This window comes from Dendrobates tinctorius, unplaced genomic scaffold, assembly GCF_039654945.1.
Source record: "Dendrobates tinctorius isolate UK_male_01 unplaced genomic scaffold, ASM3965494v1 ptg000125l, whole genome shotgun sequence".
Taxonomy (NCBI): Eukaryota; Metazoa; Chordata; class Amphibia; order Anura; family Dendrobatidae; genus Dendrobates; species Dendrobates tinctorius.
Window position 1 is genome coordinate 14,385,179 of NW_027361793.1, and position 20,692 is coordinate 14,405,870.

Below are 20,692 nucleotides of genomic sequence, written 5' to 3' on the forward strand. Positions count from 1 at the left end.
GCCCAGGGGAGGGAGGAGCGGCGGCGGCACCAGCTTGTGTTGCATAGAGTAGTAACTGGGGGAGGAGGCAGCTCGTCCTCTGTCATGCACCAAGGGGGCGGGAGGGAGGTGCAATGTGCTGAAAAAAATAGGAGAGGGCGCCAGACGGGTGGATACTGTGGAGAAGGATGCAAGTGCTGCAATAGCTGATGCAGCTGTAAGGAAGATCCAAATGGGAGCCAGATAACCCCTGCTGGGGTGTCCGAGCCCCCTCTGTGCTGGAGACAGGAGCATGCCAGTGAGGAGCGTGCTGGTGCGGCACCGACACTGAGCTGTAGCCCGGTCTGCAGAGCTATGAGATATGGAGGAGGCAGGCAGCTCCCTGCGGCATCCCCGGTCCTCCTCTCCCATGCCCCATCTGTCAGCCCAGCTCTCCTGCCCTGCACTGCTGCACCTCTTCTGTCTGCTGCTGCTCTCCTGCCCCCAGCCCTGGGGAGCCTCTGCCACACAGACAGGTGAGTGCCATCACTGTGCCATTGTCACACCTGCAATCTGCCAGCAAGACAAGTTTAGAGTAATCCCCCCAGGAGCAGAAAGTTCCTTAAGCCCCCAAAATAAGACCGATGACTTAGCCTGTTCTCCCAGGACTGCCCCAGGAGCTGTGCTGCCCCATGAAGGAGCGCTGCCCCAGGAGCTGTGCTGCCCCATGAACGAGAGCAATCCCAGGAGGTGCGCTGCCCCCAGGAGCTATACTGCCCCAGGAGCTGCGCTGCCCCAGGAACTGCGCTGCCCCAGGAACTGCGCTATCCAAGGAGGTGCGCTGCCCCCAGGAGCTGTACTGTCCCAGGAGCTGCGCTGCCCCAGGAACTGTGCTGCCCCAGGAACTGCGCTATCCAAGGAGGTGCGCTGCCCCATGAACGAGCGCTGCCAAACGAGGTGCGCTTGCCCAGGAGTTGTGCTGCCCCACTCGGTGCGCTTGCCCAAGAGTTGTGCTACCCCAGGAGGTGCGCTTGCCCAGGAGTTGTGCTGCCCCAGGAGCTGCGCTGTCCCAGGAGCTGCACTGCCCCATGAACGAGCACTGCCCCAGGAGCTGCGCTACTGGTTCTGAGCCATGTGTCCTTCTGCTCACTGACCACTGGGCTCCACGGCACTTTAGGGCCACACACAGCATAGAGACCAGCCACAAAGCCAGAAATCTGCAGTGACCTCTGCAAGGTGTAGCAGCTGCAGGATTAGATCCTCTGCTTTCAGGAGGGACTCCAGCTCCCAATGAGGCTGCATAGGGAAGTACTGCAGTAAAGGGAATGCGGATAATGGGACTACTACTAAGGGGACTACTACTAAGGGGCTGATGGCCACCTGGAGTAACTTTGTGCATCGGCTCTTTGGTGCTGGTTAACCCTTCACGGCACATACACTTCTGCAATGCAGTACAGCAGTCGTGGCAGGAAAAAAGGCTGTCAAGTATCAAGTTTATCTGTGTTTCATCTAATCTCATTATGTGCCCAGCAAGGGATGGCACTAATACATGAACCTCGTCAGTCATGGATGTCTGATTCACAGTACATTGGGGGGGGTGGAGCCATGGGCCGAAATGCTTAATAATTACCCTCTGAGATGTTAAATGTGTTCCTTGCCCCTGGTGGCATTGCCTGTGCAACCCAGTGGTCTAGGTAGGACGTTCCCTTCATTTCATATCTCCCCGTACTGCAGTGGCTATCTGCAATTATGGCACCTAGAAAGCACTGCTGACTCTGTACTAGGGAAGAAGAAAATGTTTGCAAGGCACATTTCTGAGATCAATTTTGCCCTGTACTTAACAAATCATATTTATCTGCAATCTTTATGACCCAGAAGACTAGATGCTCTCTGCTGACTGCGAAATTGCACAATGTCATACATTCTGTATCTTAATAGCTAATTTTTTTTTCTATAAAAGTAGAGGATTTTCTCAGCCTTCGTCTTGTCTAAGACCTTTACCAATCATGGTAGGGTCTGTGACCAGTGGTAGACGGCACAATTCTTTGGCACATTAATTATTATTACTTCTATTTAATGATTTTCAAGAAGGTTCAGGAGATTTCATTTTGCTCACTTCTTTTCATGGTATCTGGCAATATGTTGCCTCTCATTTACTAAAATAGGAAAAGTAACGTGGTGTATAATAGCTATGAGTTAAGCTCGGGATACTATGTACGAATTACAGGATCGTTTATCACAAAGGGTGATTTTTAAACACATTTTAAGGCACTTCCATCACTTCTGTATTTTTACATGCCCAAAATGGAGGTAAGTTACTACTGCTTCTCTCATCATCTCAAATGTAGATCTAGATGAGACTAAGGCATATCTTGAAGCTCTTGGTACCTGATGGTAAAGCTGCCACTGGGCCCCTACTTAGTTTTGTGCCATCTGAACAGAATGTATGTGGCAGCTGGGCCTTTGGGCCCTGTCAGGCATCGGGGCCCAGATGCACCGACCTCCGCTCCTCCCATAGCTACATCAATATGCTTGGTCACTATGAAGTGTCCAAATCATAATAGATTATAATGAGAGCAATGTGAAATATGTATCAGTCTTATCATGGATCTGATCTGTGCTGTGCCATTTATAGTTCTGGTCTCCAATGGGACAGAGGGTCCGTTACTGCCCCCTTATTCCCCAGGGCTCATATACGGCTTCTTACTCTGTACAGTACAGGGTATTATAGAAAAGTAAACTCAAAAAGTATTATTCTGAAATATATAATTATAGCAGTATATTTAAAATAAAAGTTTATTGTACTTTTTTTTAGTAGTTTTGCTGTTCAAACAGGAAAATCTCAAAAACTACTGCCTGGAATTGATTACAGAATATCAATGTATGATATACACAGGTTGCATTGTATATCCCTCCCTTTTGCATTGTTCAGTGATCTCTGAACTGCTTTATCTGTTTTTTCCCATACTTTTCTTCTTTACACCTTTAAATCTGTTTAACCAGCAGACAATCTCTCCTGACACAAAAAGACATCCATGCATTTAAATGACTTCATATTCTTCTTGGATGTGTTTAATTTTATGCATCAAAGCCTTTGCAGCATAGCAAGCTGAAAAATGAAAAAGATCTGTGGAGCGTTCAGCCTTTCTTGGCATTTTTTGTTTGTAAAATTAATTAAAGTCTATCCAAAAAATGAACAGACTTGCCACCAATCCTTCACATACTCGGCTATAGCGAGTGATCTATGTGATGTTCTGCATCAAATGCAAAATTCTGCTGGCAAAATCTCTAGTAGAGAAGATCCTACTGGAGAAATAAAATATTGATATCGTGAAACTCAGGAAATTCTTCAATATTTCAAAGAATATCAAAGTAGAAGGAGACATAGATTAGTAATTATTCATCAATGAGTAGACTTAAAATTGTGTTCTGGTTCTTTTATGGGCTGTTTAGTAACACATATCTAGAAATGTATCCAGTGGTTGTTATTTTATAAATAAAATTATGCTGGAATTAAATGTTATTGATGTCACCTCTCTTGGACAGAACATACTTCTCACATATCAGTGAGGTCTACAGGAACATTACTGGAACTTAGCTGCCCCCAATTCTAGTTCATTGAAGAAAAACCCTAATAGCTGTAAATCAGTGATCCTGTGTATAATATACGGTGTACCTTTATTCAAGTCTACTTCACTATATCTGTTTTCATTAAAATGAGCAGTATGGTGGACTTTAGATAGTCTTTAAGTCAGCCATAATTAGAAAAGTTTAGTCTAAAGCATTGTGGCAGTGTTAGCTCTGTGTTTTGAAGCCAGTGCTATTCCTTTTAGCTATTCATACTTTCCACATGTTCTTTTTACCATTGTATTACACCATGTTACAAATTATTATGCAAATTATATTTTTCTCTGATTTTCCTAAATGGTCGGTGCAAATGACAGTCAGTCTAATAAAAGTCATCACCCGTTAGAGTATACATCAAATTCTAGTGAAGAAACCTCCCAATGATAACAGTATAATCTCCAAAATGAATAAAAACTCAAAATACACTGTTCCAAATTATTAGGCACAGTAGAATTTCTAAACATTTGATATGTTTTAAAGAACTGAAAATGCTCATTTGTGGAATTTGCAGCATTAAGAGGTCACATTCACTGAACAAAAAAGCTATTTAACACCAAAACATCCTAACAGGCCAAGTTACATGTTAACATAGGAACCCTTCTTTGATATCACCTTCACAATTCTTGCATCCATTGAACATGTGAGTTTTTGGAGAGTTTCTGCTTGTATTTTTTTGCATGAAGTCAGAATAGCCTCCTCGAGCTGCTGTTTTGATGTGAACTGCCTCCCACCCTCATAGATCTTTTGCTTTGTGATACTCCAAAGGTTCTCTATAGGGTTGAGGTCAGGGGAAAATGGTGGCCACACCATGAGTTCATCTCCTTTTATGCCCATAGCAGCCAATGACTCAGAGGTATTCTTTGCAGCATGAGATGGTGTATTGTCATGCATGAAGATGATTTTGCTCCTGAAGGCACGCTTATGCTTTTTATACCATGGAAGAAAGTTGTCAGTCAGAAACTCTATATATTTTGCAGAGGTCATTTTCACACCTTCAGGAACCTTAAAGGGCCCTACCAGCTGTTTACCCATGATTTCGGCCCAAAACATGACTTCTCCACCTCCTTGCTGACGTCGCAGCCTTGTTGTGACATGGTGGCTATCCACCAATCATCCACTACTCCATCCATCTCGACCATTCAGGGTTGCTAGGCACTCATCAGTAAACAAGACTGTTTCAAAATTAGTCTTCATGTACTGTATGTCTGGGCCCACTGCAACCGTTTCTACTTGTGAGCACTGTTTAGGGGTGGACGAATAGTAGGTATATGCACCACAGCAAGCCTTTGAAGGATCCTACACCTTGAGGTTCTAGGGACTCCAGAGGCACCAGCAGCAACTGTTTGCTGGTTAGTAATGGCTTTTTAGCAGCTGCTCTCTTAATCCGATGAACTTGCCTGGCAGAAACCTTCCTCATTCTGCCTTTATCTGCATGAACACATCTGTGCTCAGAATCAGCCACAAATCTCTTAACAGTACGATGATCATGCTTAAGTTTTCGGGAATTATCTAATTTTTTCATCCCTTGACCAAGGCATTGCACTATTTGATGCTTTTCGGCAGCAGAGAGATCCTTTTTCTTTCCCATGTTACTTGAAGACTGTGGCCTGCTTAATAATGTGGAAATCCAGTTTTCCGTTTATTGGGCGCACATGGCAAACTAATTATCACAGGTATCTGAGATTGATTTCAGTGATCCAAAGAACCCTGAGACACTACCATCAATGGGTTTTATTAAAAAAAAACCGCAATGATACTTAAAAACAATGTGCATAATAATTTGGAACATGGTCTAGTGCCAATTGTTTTTTTCCAACAGTAAATGGAATTTTAAACTGTTTGCATCTTGTCTTTGATATCATAATCTTTAACATTCGACAGCCAAAGAAGTTGGAATGAGTATTCTCAAGTTTAGAATCTACCAAGTACCCATTAAATATGGAATAGCTTCTCGATCGCTGGGGGTCTAACTGTTGAGAACCTTACCATTACCGAGAACCCGGGTTCTGGATAGCCTTGTATGAAGGGTGCAATGGTTGATCATGTGCACTGCTGCTCAGCTCATCCTTAATAGGACCATCTGAGATATCCGAGCGCTGCACTCTGCTCGTCTTCAGCATTCCCAAATGAATGAATGAGCAGAAGTAGCATGATCCACCACTGTTACATTCACACAGGGCTCTTGTTCTTGGGAATACCTCTTTAAAGGGAACCTTTCACCAGAAAAAACGCTATTATCCTGCAGATATGGGGTTAATCTGCAGGTTAGTAGTGTCATTATGCTGCAAGTGCCTGCACATAGCATGACGCTGCAGGGAGAGGACCAACTTTATTTTTCCCAACAGCATTCCCATTTGTCACAGGAACAGTGCCGGCGCAGGTTCAGTCACCACACTAAGCATACAGAGCAGCGGTTGTAACTGCTCCCCCGGCCCTGACTGACAGCTGAGCACCAATGCAGAGGGAGTGTCAGTCAGGGCTGGGGGTGCGGTATAAGACACAGGGACGGCACCGGCTCTGGTTCAGTCACAGCTCGGAGAATGCCGAGCAGTGGCAGTAAACCGCGCCCCCGGCATTAGGGCTGGCTGTCAGTTGGTGCGGGGGGAGCGGTTACAGCTCCTCTGTATACTCAGAGTGGTGACTGAACCAGCGCCGGTGCCTCCCCTGTGTCTGAAACGGGAAAGTTGCTGAGGAAAATAAAGTTAATTTTCTTCCTGAAAGCATTTGGCTGCGTGCAGGCATCGGGCAGGTTGGTAGTAACGCCATTAACCTGCTGATTAAACGCATATCTGCTGGTTAATAGCATTTTTTTCTGGTGACAGGTTCCCTTTAAATTATTTTTTTTAAGCCTGGTGCCCTGGAGCATAGACAAAAACCAGTCAACAATGTAGTAACATCTCAATTTTTTTTTTCTTTTTACTGAGATTCCTGTCTTCAGACTGTTCCTGAGTAATGCTTTCCAAAAAACTGTGCTTGAAGCTTTGACAAAGGATTAAATCAGTGAGCAAGTTCTTGACACCCCGCCTTATCGCCTAGTGAATAATTTGGGATCCTCATATAAAAAAACAGTCGTTCAAAAGAAACTATAGAACATGAAATGAACTGAAAGTACACTATTTATCATTCCGTTTAACATGCAAGTTTCCAGTCTGAAAAAACTTTCCTTAAAACCAATCGTTAACAGAATACTTAACATTCCAATACCAATCCATTAAAGACAACAGAGGAAATCAAGTCATCATTGTAGCCTTTTGAAAACAATGCTCGTTGCCTGAGACCTTGTACAAATGTCTTACTTCCCTTTTCAAATACTGACTTACATTTTTAGTTTGAAAAAAAGCATAAAAAAATAAAGTAATAGATTCTGTGAACATAGCACGTAATACTGGAGGCTCTACCAGCTTCTCCTATTCACTTGCAGTTTCAGTAGTTTTCACTCCACCATATTATGTGGCTTTGACGTGGAATTTTTTGTTTTACTATTTTAGCAATTCGGATCTTTTTAGAGCCGGGACAGTGTAGTTTAGTGTATAAAACAACCTAATTCCTATTGTGTTCTCTTAGGACCTCTTAGAAATGACTTTACCCTCTAATTTTACCTTCAATTCTTTAATTCAGAAGTCATAACCCAGGCACCTTTGCTTATTGTTTTCAAAAGTATCTAAGTCCAATTAATAAAGTAAATGTTATGATTTCTCACTGTTGCTGGTTGTTTTTTAATACTTCTCTCTTTTTTATGCCCTGGCCTCCTTGGTCAGATAGTTCTACTTCTTGTTCATTGTCCTAAACCGCCAATCACATTACAAAACAATAATAACAATTCCATTGGTGAGAATTACATGTATTTTCATAAATCTTAAAAATGAGGTCATGACATGTTTGATCTTTTTACAATAATTGCTAAACGGTAGTAACACAATCGTTTTTCAAGTCTTTACGTGTCAAAGTAATTCCACCCAAAACCATTTCTTTAACCGCAGGTCAGTTATCACAGACCCTTACAAAGGTCCTTTTAGAAAATCTGATTAAGGCAGACTGAATAACTAGTTCTTAGTTTATTATACTTAAACTCACCTATACTTAAAAAGTAAACTTTTATTTATATTACTTGCTTTTAATGATGAATGACTTTCATAGTAATCATGAATATTAAATATTTTGGGCAGTAATTTGCGCAGTCTATGTTTGTCGCACTGACAAAGCTTCTTCATGTGTTGTAAGATGGTTTGGCATACTGTATGGTCTCACGAATAATATATTGAGCATGATTGACTTTATAGACTTAAAGAGGTATTCCCATCTCCAAGATCCTTTACCAATATCTACTAGGTGTAAAAATAAGAATATTAGAAAATGCTTCCATTTAGAAATGTAGTACAGTTCTTCTGATTTGCTATGTCTCTTTTCTCATGTGCAGGCATTGCAGGACCTTAGGTATTCATGGTTAAAACCACTTGCAAATATTTAACTAACTGTCACGATTTCAGTAGTTGTGACCATGGATAGCTAAGGTTCTGCAATGTCTGCATATGAGGAAAGACACATAGTAAATCAGAGAAACTAAGCTACATTCTAATTGGAGGTATTTGCTATTATTATTTTTATTATTATACTTCTTACATATTGGCATAGGATCTTAGAGATGGGATTACCCCTTTAATTATCTTGCTTTCAGCACTTTGATATTTTTTAGTTGCTGTTAATCCTAATGCTGCCAATACATGTCAGTAATAGTATATGATTACTTCTTATTATAATGACTTTATTTTTGCCTATGACATCCTAGGTAGCCACTTCTAGCCATACGTATTATGTAGTCCAAGTCATCCTGCAGTGGCTTTCTGTTCTGCCCGGTGTTCATCATTTTGTAGGCATCATATGTCTGGAAAAATAGACATTAGGTTACCAAGGTCTTGGAGAAGGTCAGTGGTAAAAATGACTATCTGTAGTATTGTTCTGCTGTCTATTTAGCAGCAAGTCTTTGATAGCTTCACTTTTCTCATATGGAGGGGCTCTTGTTAAAGTGTGTAAACTGCTACAGAAAAATTCTTACATAATTTGTTAAGTGTTGAAGATCTTGTTTCTATCGAAGTTTATAGATCTTTAGCGCTTATATGTCTCTGTCACATTTCAAACGTACAGTAAATGTAATTCAATAAAGTCACAAAGTTAAGTTAGCTTAAATGATAATAGTATAGATTTTTTTGAAATTTCAAAGTTCACTTTTTGTAAAGTGAAATGAGATCTAAAAAAATCAAGCTGATCAAAATAGGTTAGTTCATGGATTATGTCCCCAATTCATTAACACCAATGATCTTCTCCCGGTCTTGATGAGGGATGCTATGGAGTCAGAAGCCTCTGATTCATTAACCCCTTCACCCCCAAGGGTGTTTTGCACGTTCATGACCGGGCCAATTTTTACAATTCTGACCACTGTACCTTTATGAGGTCATAACTCTGGAACGCTTCCATGGATCCTGGTGATTCTGACATTGTTTTCTCGTGACATATTGTACTTCATGTTAGTGGTAAAATTTCATTCAAATAACTTGCGTTTATTTGTGAAAAAAACGGAAATTTGGCAAAAATTTCGCAATTTTCCAACTTTGAATTTTTATGCCCTTAAATCACAGAGATACGGCACACAAAAAACTTGATAACTAACATTTCCCACATGTTTACTTTACATCAGCACAATTTTGGAAACAAAATTTTTTTTTGTTAGGAAGTTATAAGGGTTAAAAGTTGACCAGCGATTTCTCATTTTTACAACACCATTTTATTTCATAGAATCATAGAATCATAGAGTTGGAAGGGACCTCCTGGGCCATCTGGTCCAACCCCCTGCTCAAAGCAGGATTTGCTAAATCATCCCAGTCAGATGTCTGTCCAGCCTCTGTTTGAAGACTTCCATTGAAGGAGAACTCACCACTTCTCGTGGCAGCCTGTTCCACTCATTGATCACTCTAACTGTCAAAAAGTTTTTTCTAATATCTAATCTGTGTCTCCTCCCATTCAGTTTCATCCCATTGATTCTAGTCTTTCCTTGTGCAAATGAGAATAAAGTTGATCCTTCTACAATGTGACAGCCCTTTAGATATTTGTAGACAGCTATTAAGTCTCCTCTCAGTCTTCTCTTTTGCAAACTAAACATTCCCAAGTCCTGCAACCTTTCCTCATAAGACAGGGTTTGCAGACCGGTCACCATTCTGGTCGCTCTTTTCTGAACTTGCTCCAGTTTGTTGATGTCTTTTTTAAAATGTGGTGCCCAAAACTGGACACAATATTCCAGATGAGGTCTGACCAAAGAGGAGTAGAGGGAAATAATGACTTCACGTGATCTAGACTGTATGCTTCTGTTAATACATCCTAGAATTGCATTTGCCTTTTTTGCTGCTGCATCACACTGTTGACTCATATTCAGTCTGTGATCTATTAGTATACCCAAGTCTTTTTTACATGTGCTGTTGCTTAGGCCTATTCCTCCCATTCTATATATGCTTTTTTCATTTTTATTGCCCAGATGTAGTACTTTGCATTTCTCCCTGCTAAAAACCATTCTGTTAGTTGTTGCCCACTTCTCCAGTTTATTTAAATCTTTTTGAATCTTCTCTCTCTCTTCTCTAATATTAGCTATCCCTCCTAGCTTTGTGTCATCAGCAAATTTAATCAGTTTACCCTCAATTCCTTCATCTAAATCGTTGATAAAGATGTTGAACAATACAGGGCCCAGGACAGAGCCCTGTGGTACCCCACTTGAGACATTCTTCCAACTGGATGTGCAGCCATTTACGACCACTCTTTGGGTCCGATCACTAAGCCAGTTATGAATCCACCTAACAGTTGCCTTGTCCATTCCATACTTAGTCATTTTTTCAATAAGGATTGTATGAGAGACTTTGTCAAATGCTTTGCTGAAGTCAAGATATACTATATCTACAGCATTTCCTTGATCCACCCAATCAGTGATCCCGTCATAGAAGGAAATTAAGTTAGTCTGACATGACTTATTAGTTACAAACCCATGCTGACTCTGTTTAATCACTTCATTCTTATCCATGTTGTTTAATAATTTGTTGAAAGATCTTTCCTGGTATAGAAGTCAGACTCACCGGCCTATAGTTGTCTGGGTCCACCTTCTTCCCCTTTTTGAAGATAGGAACAACATTTGCTCTTCTCCAGTCTTCTGGCACTTCTCCTGTTCTCCAAGAATTTTCAAAGATTATGGAGAGGGGTTCAAAAATTTCTTCTGCTATCTCCTTCAGTACTCTGGGGTGTAATTCATCTGGACCTGGAGACTTGAATTCATTTAGGTTAGCTAAGTGTTTCCTCACTATCTTTCTGTTTATAGATATCCTGGATTCTTCTATTCCCTTAATAGGACAGTGAATAACAGTTGATGTTACATTTCCTTTCTGAGAGAAAACAGATGCAAAATAGGAATTTAAAAGTTCAGCCTTCTCAACATCCTGTCTTACCATTTCATCATTTTCATCCTGTAAAAATCCTATAGCATCTTTGACTTTTCTTTTACTTTTGACATATCCCCAAAATCCTTTATTATTGCTTTTGACATCTCTTGCAAGCCTCAATTCATTTTCAGCTTTAGATAATCTTATTTGTGCCCTGCAGGTTCTGCAGACAGCATTATATTCTTCTTTAGATATGCCTAGATATGCCTCCCTCTTTCCATTTTATAAACATTTTTTTCTTTCTTTTTAGCATGTGCTTAAGTTCTGTGTTCATCCATCCTGGTTTCCTTAAATGCTTCCTATTCTTCCCTCTTTTCGGAATTGTTAACAACTGTGCTTTGAGAATTTCATTTTTCAAGATTTCCCATCCTTCCTGGACATTTTTGTCTTTAAGGATATCCAGCCATTGGATCCCTCCAATTCTCTTTCTGAATCCCTTAAAATCTGCCTTTCTGAAATCTAACCTTGACGTCTGAGTCTTCACAGGTCTTCCGCCTCTAGTAAATTAAAGATGTGTCTGACAGGATATCAGGACTCTTCAGACCTACAGATGACTACCCATTCCTGCTACTACATGTGGGGACAAATGACACCGCAAGAAACGACCTGGAAACCATCTGCAGAGACTTTGAAGACTTAGGCAAGAAAGTGAAAGAACTGGGAGCGCAGGTGGTCTTCTCTTCCATCCTCCCAGTGGATGGCCATGGAACAAGGAGGTGGAATAAGATTCTGCAGGTGAACAACTGGCTACGTCGATGGTGCCGTCAGCAACGATTTGGATTTGTGGATCATGGAGTGAACTACTTATACGATAGACTACTTGCTATAGATGGGGTGCACCTTACGAAGACTGGAAAGTATGTATTTGGAAGTCGCCTTGCTACACTTGTAAGGAGAGCTTTAAACTAGAACAACATGGGAAGGGAAGCAAAAGACCAGAAAAAGCCATACACCTGACAAATGCTATTGAGAACTCTGCTATTAGAAGTGGAAAGGAAGAACAGGAAGAACAAAGACGAAAGAATCTAATTAATAAAAATATTGGAGAAAGAGAAACCAATCACAAACTAAAATGTTTCTATACTAATGCACAAAGCATGGGCAACAAACAAGGAGAATTGGAACTACTAACACAGGAAAAGAAATATGATGTCATTGGAATCACTGAAACTTGGTGGGACAATACACATGATTGGAATACAAGACTAGAAGGATACAACTTATTTGCAAGAAACAGACTTGATAAACGAGGAGGAGGTGTCGCATTGTATGTTAGAAACGCGTATGTCTGCACAGAGATTGAATCTTCAGAGACTGGGAGTTCTGTGGAAACTGTTTGGGTAAGAATACAAGGACAGAACAATGGAAAGGACACCATCGTAGGCATTTACTACAGGCCGCCTGTGCAAGCTGAAGATATGGATGAACTCTTTATGCATCAAATGGCCAAGTTCTCCAAAAAATATGACATAGTTGTCATGGGAGATTTCAACTATCCAGACATTTGTTGGGAATCTCTCTCAGGCAAAACTAACAGGTCAAGGAAATTCTTATCCTCTCTTGCTGACAACTTTATCTTCCAAAAGGTAAGGGAGAAAACAAGGGGAACTGCTACCTTGGATCTAATCCTTATAAACAGGGAGGAAATGGTTGTGGAGGTAAAAGTGGCTGGGACCCTAGGAGGTAGCGACCATGCTATTTTAGAATTTTGGATAACTAGAGGCGGAAGACCTGTGAAGACTCAGACGTCAAGGTTAGATTTCAGAAAGGCAGATTTTAAGGGATTCAGAAAGAGAATTGGAGGGATCCAATGGCTGGATATCCTAAAAGACAAAAATGTCCAGGAGGGATGGGAAATCTTGAAAAATGAAATTCTCAAAGCACAGTTGTTAACAATTCCGAAAAGAGGGAAGAATAGGAAGCATTTAAGGAAACCAGGATGGATGAACACAGAACTTAAGCACATGCTAAAAAGGAAGAAAAAAATGTTTATAAAATGGAAAGAGGGAGGCATATCTAAAGAAGAATATAATGCTGTCTGCAGAACCTGCAGGGCACAAATCAGATTATCTAAAGCTGAAAATGAATTGAGGCTTGCAAGAGATGTCAAAAGCAATAATAAAGGATTTTGGGGATATGTCAAAAGTAAAAGAAAAGTCAAAGATGCTATAGGATTTTTACAGGATGAAAATGATGAAATGGTAAGACAGGATGTTGAGAAGGCTGAACTTTTAAATTCCTATTTTGCATCTGTTTTCTCTCAGAAAGGAAATGTAACATCAACTGTTATTCACTGTCCTATTAAGGGAATAGAAGAATCCAGGATATCTATAAACAGAAAGATTGTGAGGAAACACTTAGCTAACCTAAATGAATTCAAGTCTCCAGGTCCAGATGAATTACACCCCAGAGTACTGAAGGAGATAGCAGAAGAAATTTTTGAACCCCTCTCCATAATCTTTGAAAATTCTTGGAGAACAGGAGAAGTGCCAGAAGACTGGAGAAGAGCAAATGTTGTTCCTATCTTCAAAAAGGGGAAGAAGGTGGACCCAGGCAACTATAGGCCGGTGAGTCTGACTTCTATACCAGGAAAGATCTTTGAACAAATTATTAAACAACATGTATGTCAATACCTGGATAAGAATGAAGTGATTAAACAGAGTCAGCATGGGTTTGTAACTAATAAGTCATGTCAGACTAACTTAATTTCCTTCTATGACGGTATCACTGATTGGGTGGATCAAGGAAATGCTGTAGATATAGTATATCTTGACTTCAGCAAAGCATTTGACAAAGTCTCTCATACAATCCTTATTGAAAAAATGACTAAGTATGGAATGGACAAGGCAACTGTTAGGTGGATTCATAACTGGCTTAGTGATCGGACCCAAAGAGTGGTCGTAAATGGCTGCACATCCAGTTGGAAGAATGTCTCAAGTGGGGTACCACAGGGCTCTGTCCTGGGCCCTGTATTGTTCAACATCTTTATCAACGATTTAGATGAAGGAATTGAGGGTAAACTGATTAAATTTGCTGATGACACAAAGCTAGGAGGGATAGCTAATACTAGAGAAGAGAGAGAGAGGATTCAAAAAGATATAAATAAACTGGAGAAGTGGGCAGCAACAAACAGAATGGTTTTTAACAGGGAAAAATGCAAAGTACTACATCTGGGCAATAAAAATGAAAAAAGCATATATAGAATGGGAGGAATAGGGCTAAGTGACAGCACATGTGAAAAAGACTTGGGTATACTAATAGATCACAGACTGAATATGAGTCAACAGTGTGATGCAGCAGCAAAAAAGGCAAATGCAATTCTAGGATGTATTAACAGAAGCATACAGTCTAGATCACGTGAAGTCATTATTTCCCTCTACTCCTCTTTGGTCAGACCTCATCTGGAATATTGTGTCCAGTTTTGGGCACCACATTTTAAAAAAGACATCAACAAACTGGAGCAAGTTCAGAAAAGAGCGACCAGAATGGTGACCGGTCTGCAAACCCTGTCTTATGAGGAAAGGTTGCAGGATTTGGGAATGTTTAGTTTGCAAAAGAGAAGACTGAGAGGAGACTTAATAGCTGTCTACAAATATCTAAAGGGCTGTCACATTGTAGAAGGATCAACTTTATTCTCATTTGCACAAGGAAAGACTAGAAGCAATGGGATGAAACTGAATGGGAGGAGACACAGATTAGATATTAGAAAAAACTTTTTGACAGTTAGAGTGATCAATGAGTGGAACAGGCTGCCACGAGAAGTGGTGAGTTCTCCTTCAATGGAAGTCTTCAAACAGAGGCTGGACAGACATCTGACTGGGATGATTTAGCGAATCCTGCTTTGAGCAGGGGGTTGGACCAGATGGCCCAGGAGGTCCCTTCCAACTCTACGATTCTATGATTCTATGATTCTAGTTATCCAAAATTCTAAAATAGCATGGTCGCTACCTCCTAGGGTCCCAGCCACTTTTACCTCCTCAACCATTTCCTCCCTGTTTATAAGGATTAGATCCAAGGTAGCAGTTCCCCTTGTTTTCTCCCTTACCTTTTGGAAGATAAAGTTGTCAGCAAGAGAGGATAAGAATTTCCTTGACCTGTTAGTTTTGCCTGAGAGAGATTCCCAACAAATGTCTGGATAGTTGAAATCTCCCATGACAACTATGTCATATGTTTTGGAGAACTTGGCCATTTGATGCATAAAGAGTTCATCCATATCTTCAGCTTGCACAGGCGGCCTGTAGTAAATGCCTACGATGGTGTCCTTTCCATTGTTCTGTCCTTGTATTCTTACCCAAACAGTTTCCACAGAACTCCCAGTCTCTGAAGCTTCAATCTCTGTGCAGATATACGCGTTTCTAACATACAATGCAACACCCCCTCCTCGTTTATCAAGTCTGTTTCTTGCAAATAAGTTGTATCCTTCTAGTCTTGTATTCCAATCATGTGTATTGTCCCACCAAGTTTCAGTGATTCCAATGACATCATATTTCTTTTCCTGTGTTAGTAGTTCCAATTCTCCTTGTTTGTTGCCCATGCTTTGTGCATTAGTATAGAAACATTTTAGTTTGTGATTGGTTTCTCTTTCTCCAATATTTTTATTAATTAGATTCTTTTGTCTTTGTTCTTCCTTTCCACTTCTAATAGCAGAGTTCTCAATAGCATTTGTCAGGTGTATGGCTTTTTCTGGTCTTTTGCTTCCCTTCCCATGTTGTTCTAGTTTAAAGCTCTCCTTACAAGTGTAGCAAGGCGACTTCCAAATACATGCTTTCCAGTCTTCGTAAGGTGCACCCCATCTATAGCAAGTAGTCCATCGTATAAGTAATTCACTCCGTGATCCAGAAATCCAAATCTTTGCTGACGGCACCATCGACGTAGCCAGTTGTTCACCTGCAGAATCTTATTCCACCTCCTTGTTCCATGGCCATCCACTGGGAGGATGGAAGAGAAGACCACCTGCGCTCCCAGTTCTTTCACTTTCTTGCCTAAGTCTTCAAAGTCTCTGCAGATGGTTTCCAGGTCGTTTCTTGCGGTGTCATTTGTCCCCACATGTAGTAGCAGGAATGGGTAGTCATCTGTATGTCTGAATAGTCCTGATATCCTGTCAGACATCTTTAATTTTTGCACCTGGAAGACAGCACATTTCTCTTGAAGTTATATCCGGTCTGCAGATAGCGGCCTCTGTTCCTCTCAACAGGGAATCCCCCATGACCACCACTCTCCGTTTCTTCTTCACAACATTTTTCTTTCTCCATCCAGGAGGACTCTGAAGGCGTACAAGGTTGCTGTTTGTTGGAAAAGTCTTATCCTGATGTATTTCTTCATCGTTTTCCTGCGTGAGAGCCTGGTACTGGTTCCTGAGCAGTATGGGTGCTGACTGCCTCCTGATCCTCCTGCTTCTCTGGGTCACATGTCTCCATTCCTCTGTTTCTTCAGGTGCACTTCGAATTTCTTCTCTTTCTGTAACATGAAGAGATAATTCTGCTCTGTCCAAGAACTCTTCACCTTCCTTAACGATCTTGAACGTAGCTAACCTCTCTTCGAGATTTTGCAACTTTTCCTCCAACAGGGACACAAGCTTGCATTTGTGGCATGTGAAGTTTGGCTTTTCCACTGGTAAATCTGTGAACATGTAGCAAGAAATGCAGCTCACCAAATGGCTCCTGGCCTCTTCCATCTTGAGATTTCTTAAAAACGATGAAAGATGAGCCAAAATTCGCGCACCGATAGGCGCGCGGTTTTTCCGATTTCCTCTTTTCAGCTGCAACGGCCAAAACCCAGTGATCGTTGAGCTCGCGGAGACTCTTCACTTATCCCAGAAGGCACTGGGAATATGCAAATGATCTCCTCAAGACTCTTCCCCTGGTTTTCTGATTTCCTCTTTTCAGCTGCAACGGCCAAAACCCAGTGATCGTTGAGCTCGCGGAGACTCTTCACTTATCCCAGAAGGCACTGGGAATATGCAAATGATCTCCTCAAGACTCTTCCCCTGGTATTTTTAGGACCACATCACATTTGAAGCCACTTTGAGGGGTCTATATGATAGAAAATACCCAAAAGTGACACCATTCTAAATACTGCACCCCTTAAGGTGCTCAAAACCACATTCAAGAAGTTTATTAACCCTTTAGGTGCGTCACAGGAATTTTTTTGAATATTTAAAAAAAAATGAACATCTAACTTTTTTCACAAAAAAAATACTTCAGGTTCAATTTTTTTTATTTTACCAAGGGTAACAGGAGAAATTGGACTGCAAAAGTTATTGTGCAATTTGTCCTGAGTACGCTGATACCTGATTTGTGGGGGGGAACGACTGTTTCGGCGCATGGCAGAGCTCAGAATGGAAGGAGCGCCGTTTGACTTTTTCAATGCAAAATTGGCTGGAATTTAGATCGGATGCCATGTCACGTTTGGAGAGTCCCTGATGTACCTAAACAGTGGAAACCCCTACAAGTGACCCCATTTTGGAAACTAGACCCCCCAAGGAACTTATCTAGATATGTGGTGAGAACTTTGAACCCACAAGGGATTTACAGAAGTTTATAACGTACAGCGGTACAATTAAAAAATCATATTTTTTCCACAAAAATGATCTTTTCACCCCAATTTTTATTTTCCCAAGGGTAACAGGACCCTAAAAGTTATTGTGCAATTTGTCCTGAGTATGCTGATACCCCACATGTGGGGGTAAACCACTATTTGGGCGCATGGCAGAGCTCGGAAGGGAAGCAGCGCCATTTGACGTTTTTGGCTGGAATTGAGATCGGACACCATGTCGCGATTGGAAAACCCCTGATGTACCTAAACAGTGGAAACCCCCCACAAATGACAGCATTTTGGAAACTAGACCCCCTAAGGAACTTATCTAGATGTGTGGTGAGAACTTTGAACCCCCCAGTGCTTCACAGAAGTTTATAACGCCCGGGCGTGAAAATAAAAAATTTGTATTTTTTCCACAAACATGATCTTTTAGTCACCATTTTTTTATTTTCCCAAGGGTAACAGGAGAAATTGGACCCCAAAAGTTGTTGTCCAATTTGTCCTGAGTATGCTGATACCCCATATGTGGGAGAAAACTACTGTATGGGCACACGTTGGGGATCGGAAGGGAAGTAGTGACGTTTTGGAATGCAGACATTGATGGAATGGTCTGCGGGTGTCATGTTGCCTTTGGAGAGCCCCTAATGTACCTAAACAGTGGAAACCCCCCACAAATGACCCCATTTTGGAAACTAGACCCCCAAGGAACTTATCTAGATGTGTGGTGAGAACTTTGAACCCCCAAGGGCTTCACAGAAGTTTATAACATAAAGCCGTACAATTAAAAAATCATATTTTTTCCACAAAAATGATCTTTTCACCCTCAATTCTTATTTTTCCAAGGGTAACAGCACCCTAAAAGTTATTGTGCAATTTGTCCTGAGTACGATGATACCCCACATGTGGGGGTAAACCACTATTTGGGCGCATGGCAGAGCTCGGAAGGGAAGCAGCGCCATTTGACGTTTTTGGCTGGAATTGAGATCGGACACCATGTCGCGATTGAAAAACACCTGATGTACCTAAACAGTGGAAACCCCCCACAAATGACCCCATTTTGAAAACTAGACCCCCTAAGGAACTTATCTAGAAGTGAGGTGAGCACTTTGAACCCCCAAGGGCTTCACAGAAGTTTATAATGCCAGGGCATGAAAATAAAAAAATCGTATTTTTTCCACAAACATGATCAATTATTCCCCAATTTTTTTATTTTCCCAAGGGTAACAGGAGAAATTGAACCCCAAAAGTTGTTGTCCAATTTGTCCTGAGTAAGCTGACACCCCATATGTGGGAGAAAACTACTGTATGGACACACGTCGGGGCTCGGAAGGGAAGCAGTGCCATTTTGGAATGTAGACTTTGATGGAATGGTCTGCGGGTGTTATGTGCGTTTGGAGAGCCCCTGATGTACCTAAACTATTGAAACTCCCCACAAGTGACCCCATTTTGGACACTAGACCCCCCCACGGAACTTATCTAGATGTGTGGTGAGCACTTTGAGCCCCCAAGTGCTTCACAGAAGTTTATAACGCTCGGATGTGAAAATAAAAAAATCATTTTTTTCCACAAAAATTATATTTTTGCCCCCAATTTTTTATTTTCCTAAGGGTAACAGGAGAAATTGGACCCCAAAAATTGTTTTGCAATTTGTCCTGAGTAGGCTGATACCCTACATGTGGGGGTAAAACACTGTTTGGGCGCATGGCAGAGCTTGGAAGGGAAGGAGCACCATATGACTTTTTCAACTCAGAATTGGCTGGAATTGAGATCAGACGCAATGTTGCATTTGGAGAGCCCCTGATGTGCCCAAACAGTGGAAACCCCCAATTCTAACTCCAACCCGAACCCCAACACACCCCTAACCCTAATCTCAGCCCTAACCCTAGCCCTAACCCAAGCCCTAACCCTAGCCCTAACCCTAGCCCTAACCCTAATGGAAAAATGGAAATAAATACATTTTTTTAATTTTATTATTTTTCCCTAACTAAGGGGGTGATAACGGGGGGTTTGATTTACTATTTATTGCAGTTTTTATGTTTGGCGGCTGTCGCACGCTAAAAGACGCTATTTATTGTAAAAATAGTTTTTGCATCACCACATATTGAGAGCTATAATTTTTCCGTATTTTGAACCACCGAGTCATGTGAGGTCTTATTTTTTGCGGGACAAGTTGACGTTTTTATTGGTACCATTTTCGGGCACGTGACATTTTTTGTTCGCTTTTTATTCTGATTTTTGAGACGCAGAATGAACAAAAACCAGCGTTTCAAGAATTTCTTTTGGGGGAGTGCGTTTACACCGTTCCGCGTGCGGTAAAATTGATAAAGCGGTTTTATTCTTCGGGTCAGTACGGTTACAGCGATAACTCATTTAGGTCGTTTTTTTATGTTTTGTCGGTTTTATGCAATGAAAACTATTTTATATAAAAAATAATTATTTTTGCATCGCTTTATTCTGCGAGCTATAATTTTTTTATTTTTTCGCTGATGATGCTGTGTGGCAGCTCGTTTTTTGCGGGACAAGATGACGTTTTCAGCGGTACCATTGATATTTATATGCGTCTTTTTGATCGCGCGTTATTACACTTTTTGTTTGGCGGTATGATAATAAATCATTATTTTTTGCTTCGTTTTTTATTTTTATTTTTTAAGGGGTTCGCTAAAGGGGTTAACTAATGGGACAGTTTTATAGGGCGGGTCGTTACGGACGCGGCGATACCTAATATGTGTACTTTTATTGTTTTGGGTTTTTTTTATTTTCAAAAAATGAATTTATTGGGGAATATATTTTTTTTTTTTTACTAATTTATTTGGCGATTTTTTTAAAATTATTTTTACATTTTTTTTCATTTTTTTTTTACTTTATTACATAGTCCCAGGTGGGACATCACTGCCCTGTGACAGATCGCTGATCACCACGTGGGCGCCGCTGATCGCGGTAGACATACTATCCTGTCCATGGGCATAGGGGCCTGGGTCCCATGGACGGGATAGTACGTCGGATGTCAGGAAGGGGTTAAAACACATAATTAGGCTCCGTTTGTTCCAGGAATGGCATGTGCCTCCTTGTGTCTCGCCAGAAGTCTTAGAGTAAGATTT

The 20,692-nt window shown here is 41.1% G+C and overlaps 1 protein-coding gene across 9 annotated transcripts in view; it reads left to right on the forward strand.

The window, feature by feature from the left end:
- The first annotated feature begins 104 nt into the window (after nucleotides 1-104).
- ADAM23 (ADAM metallopeptidase domain 23) overlaps nucleotides 105-20,692 on the forward strand; it is an 889,186-nt gene continuing 868,598 nt past the window's right edge. For all 9 annotated transcript variants that reach the window (XM_073541893.1, XM_073541894.1, XM_073541897.1 and 6 more), the window contains exon 1: nucleotides 105-494. In XM_073541893.1, the coding sequence (XP_073397994.1) occupies nucleotides 341-494 (154 nt within the window). In that variant the 5' untranslated portion in view covers nucleotides 105-340. The remainder of the gene's footprint in view (nucleotides 495-20,692) is intronic.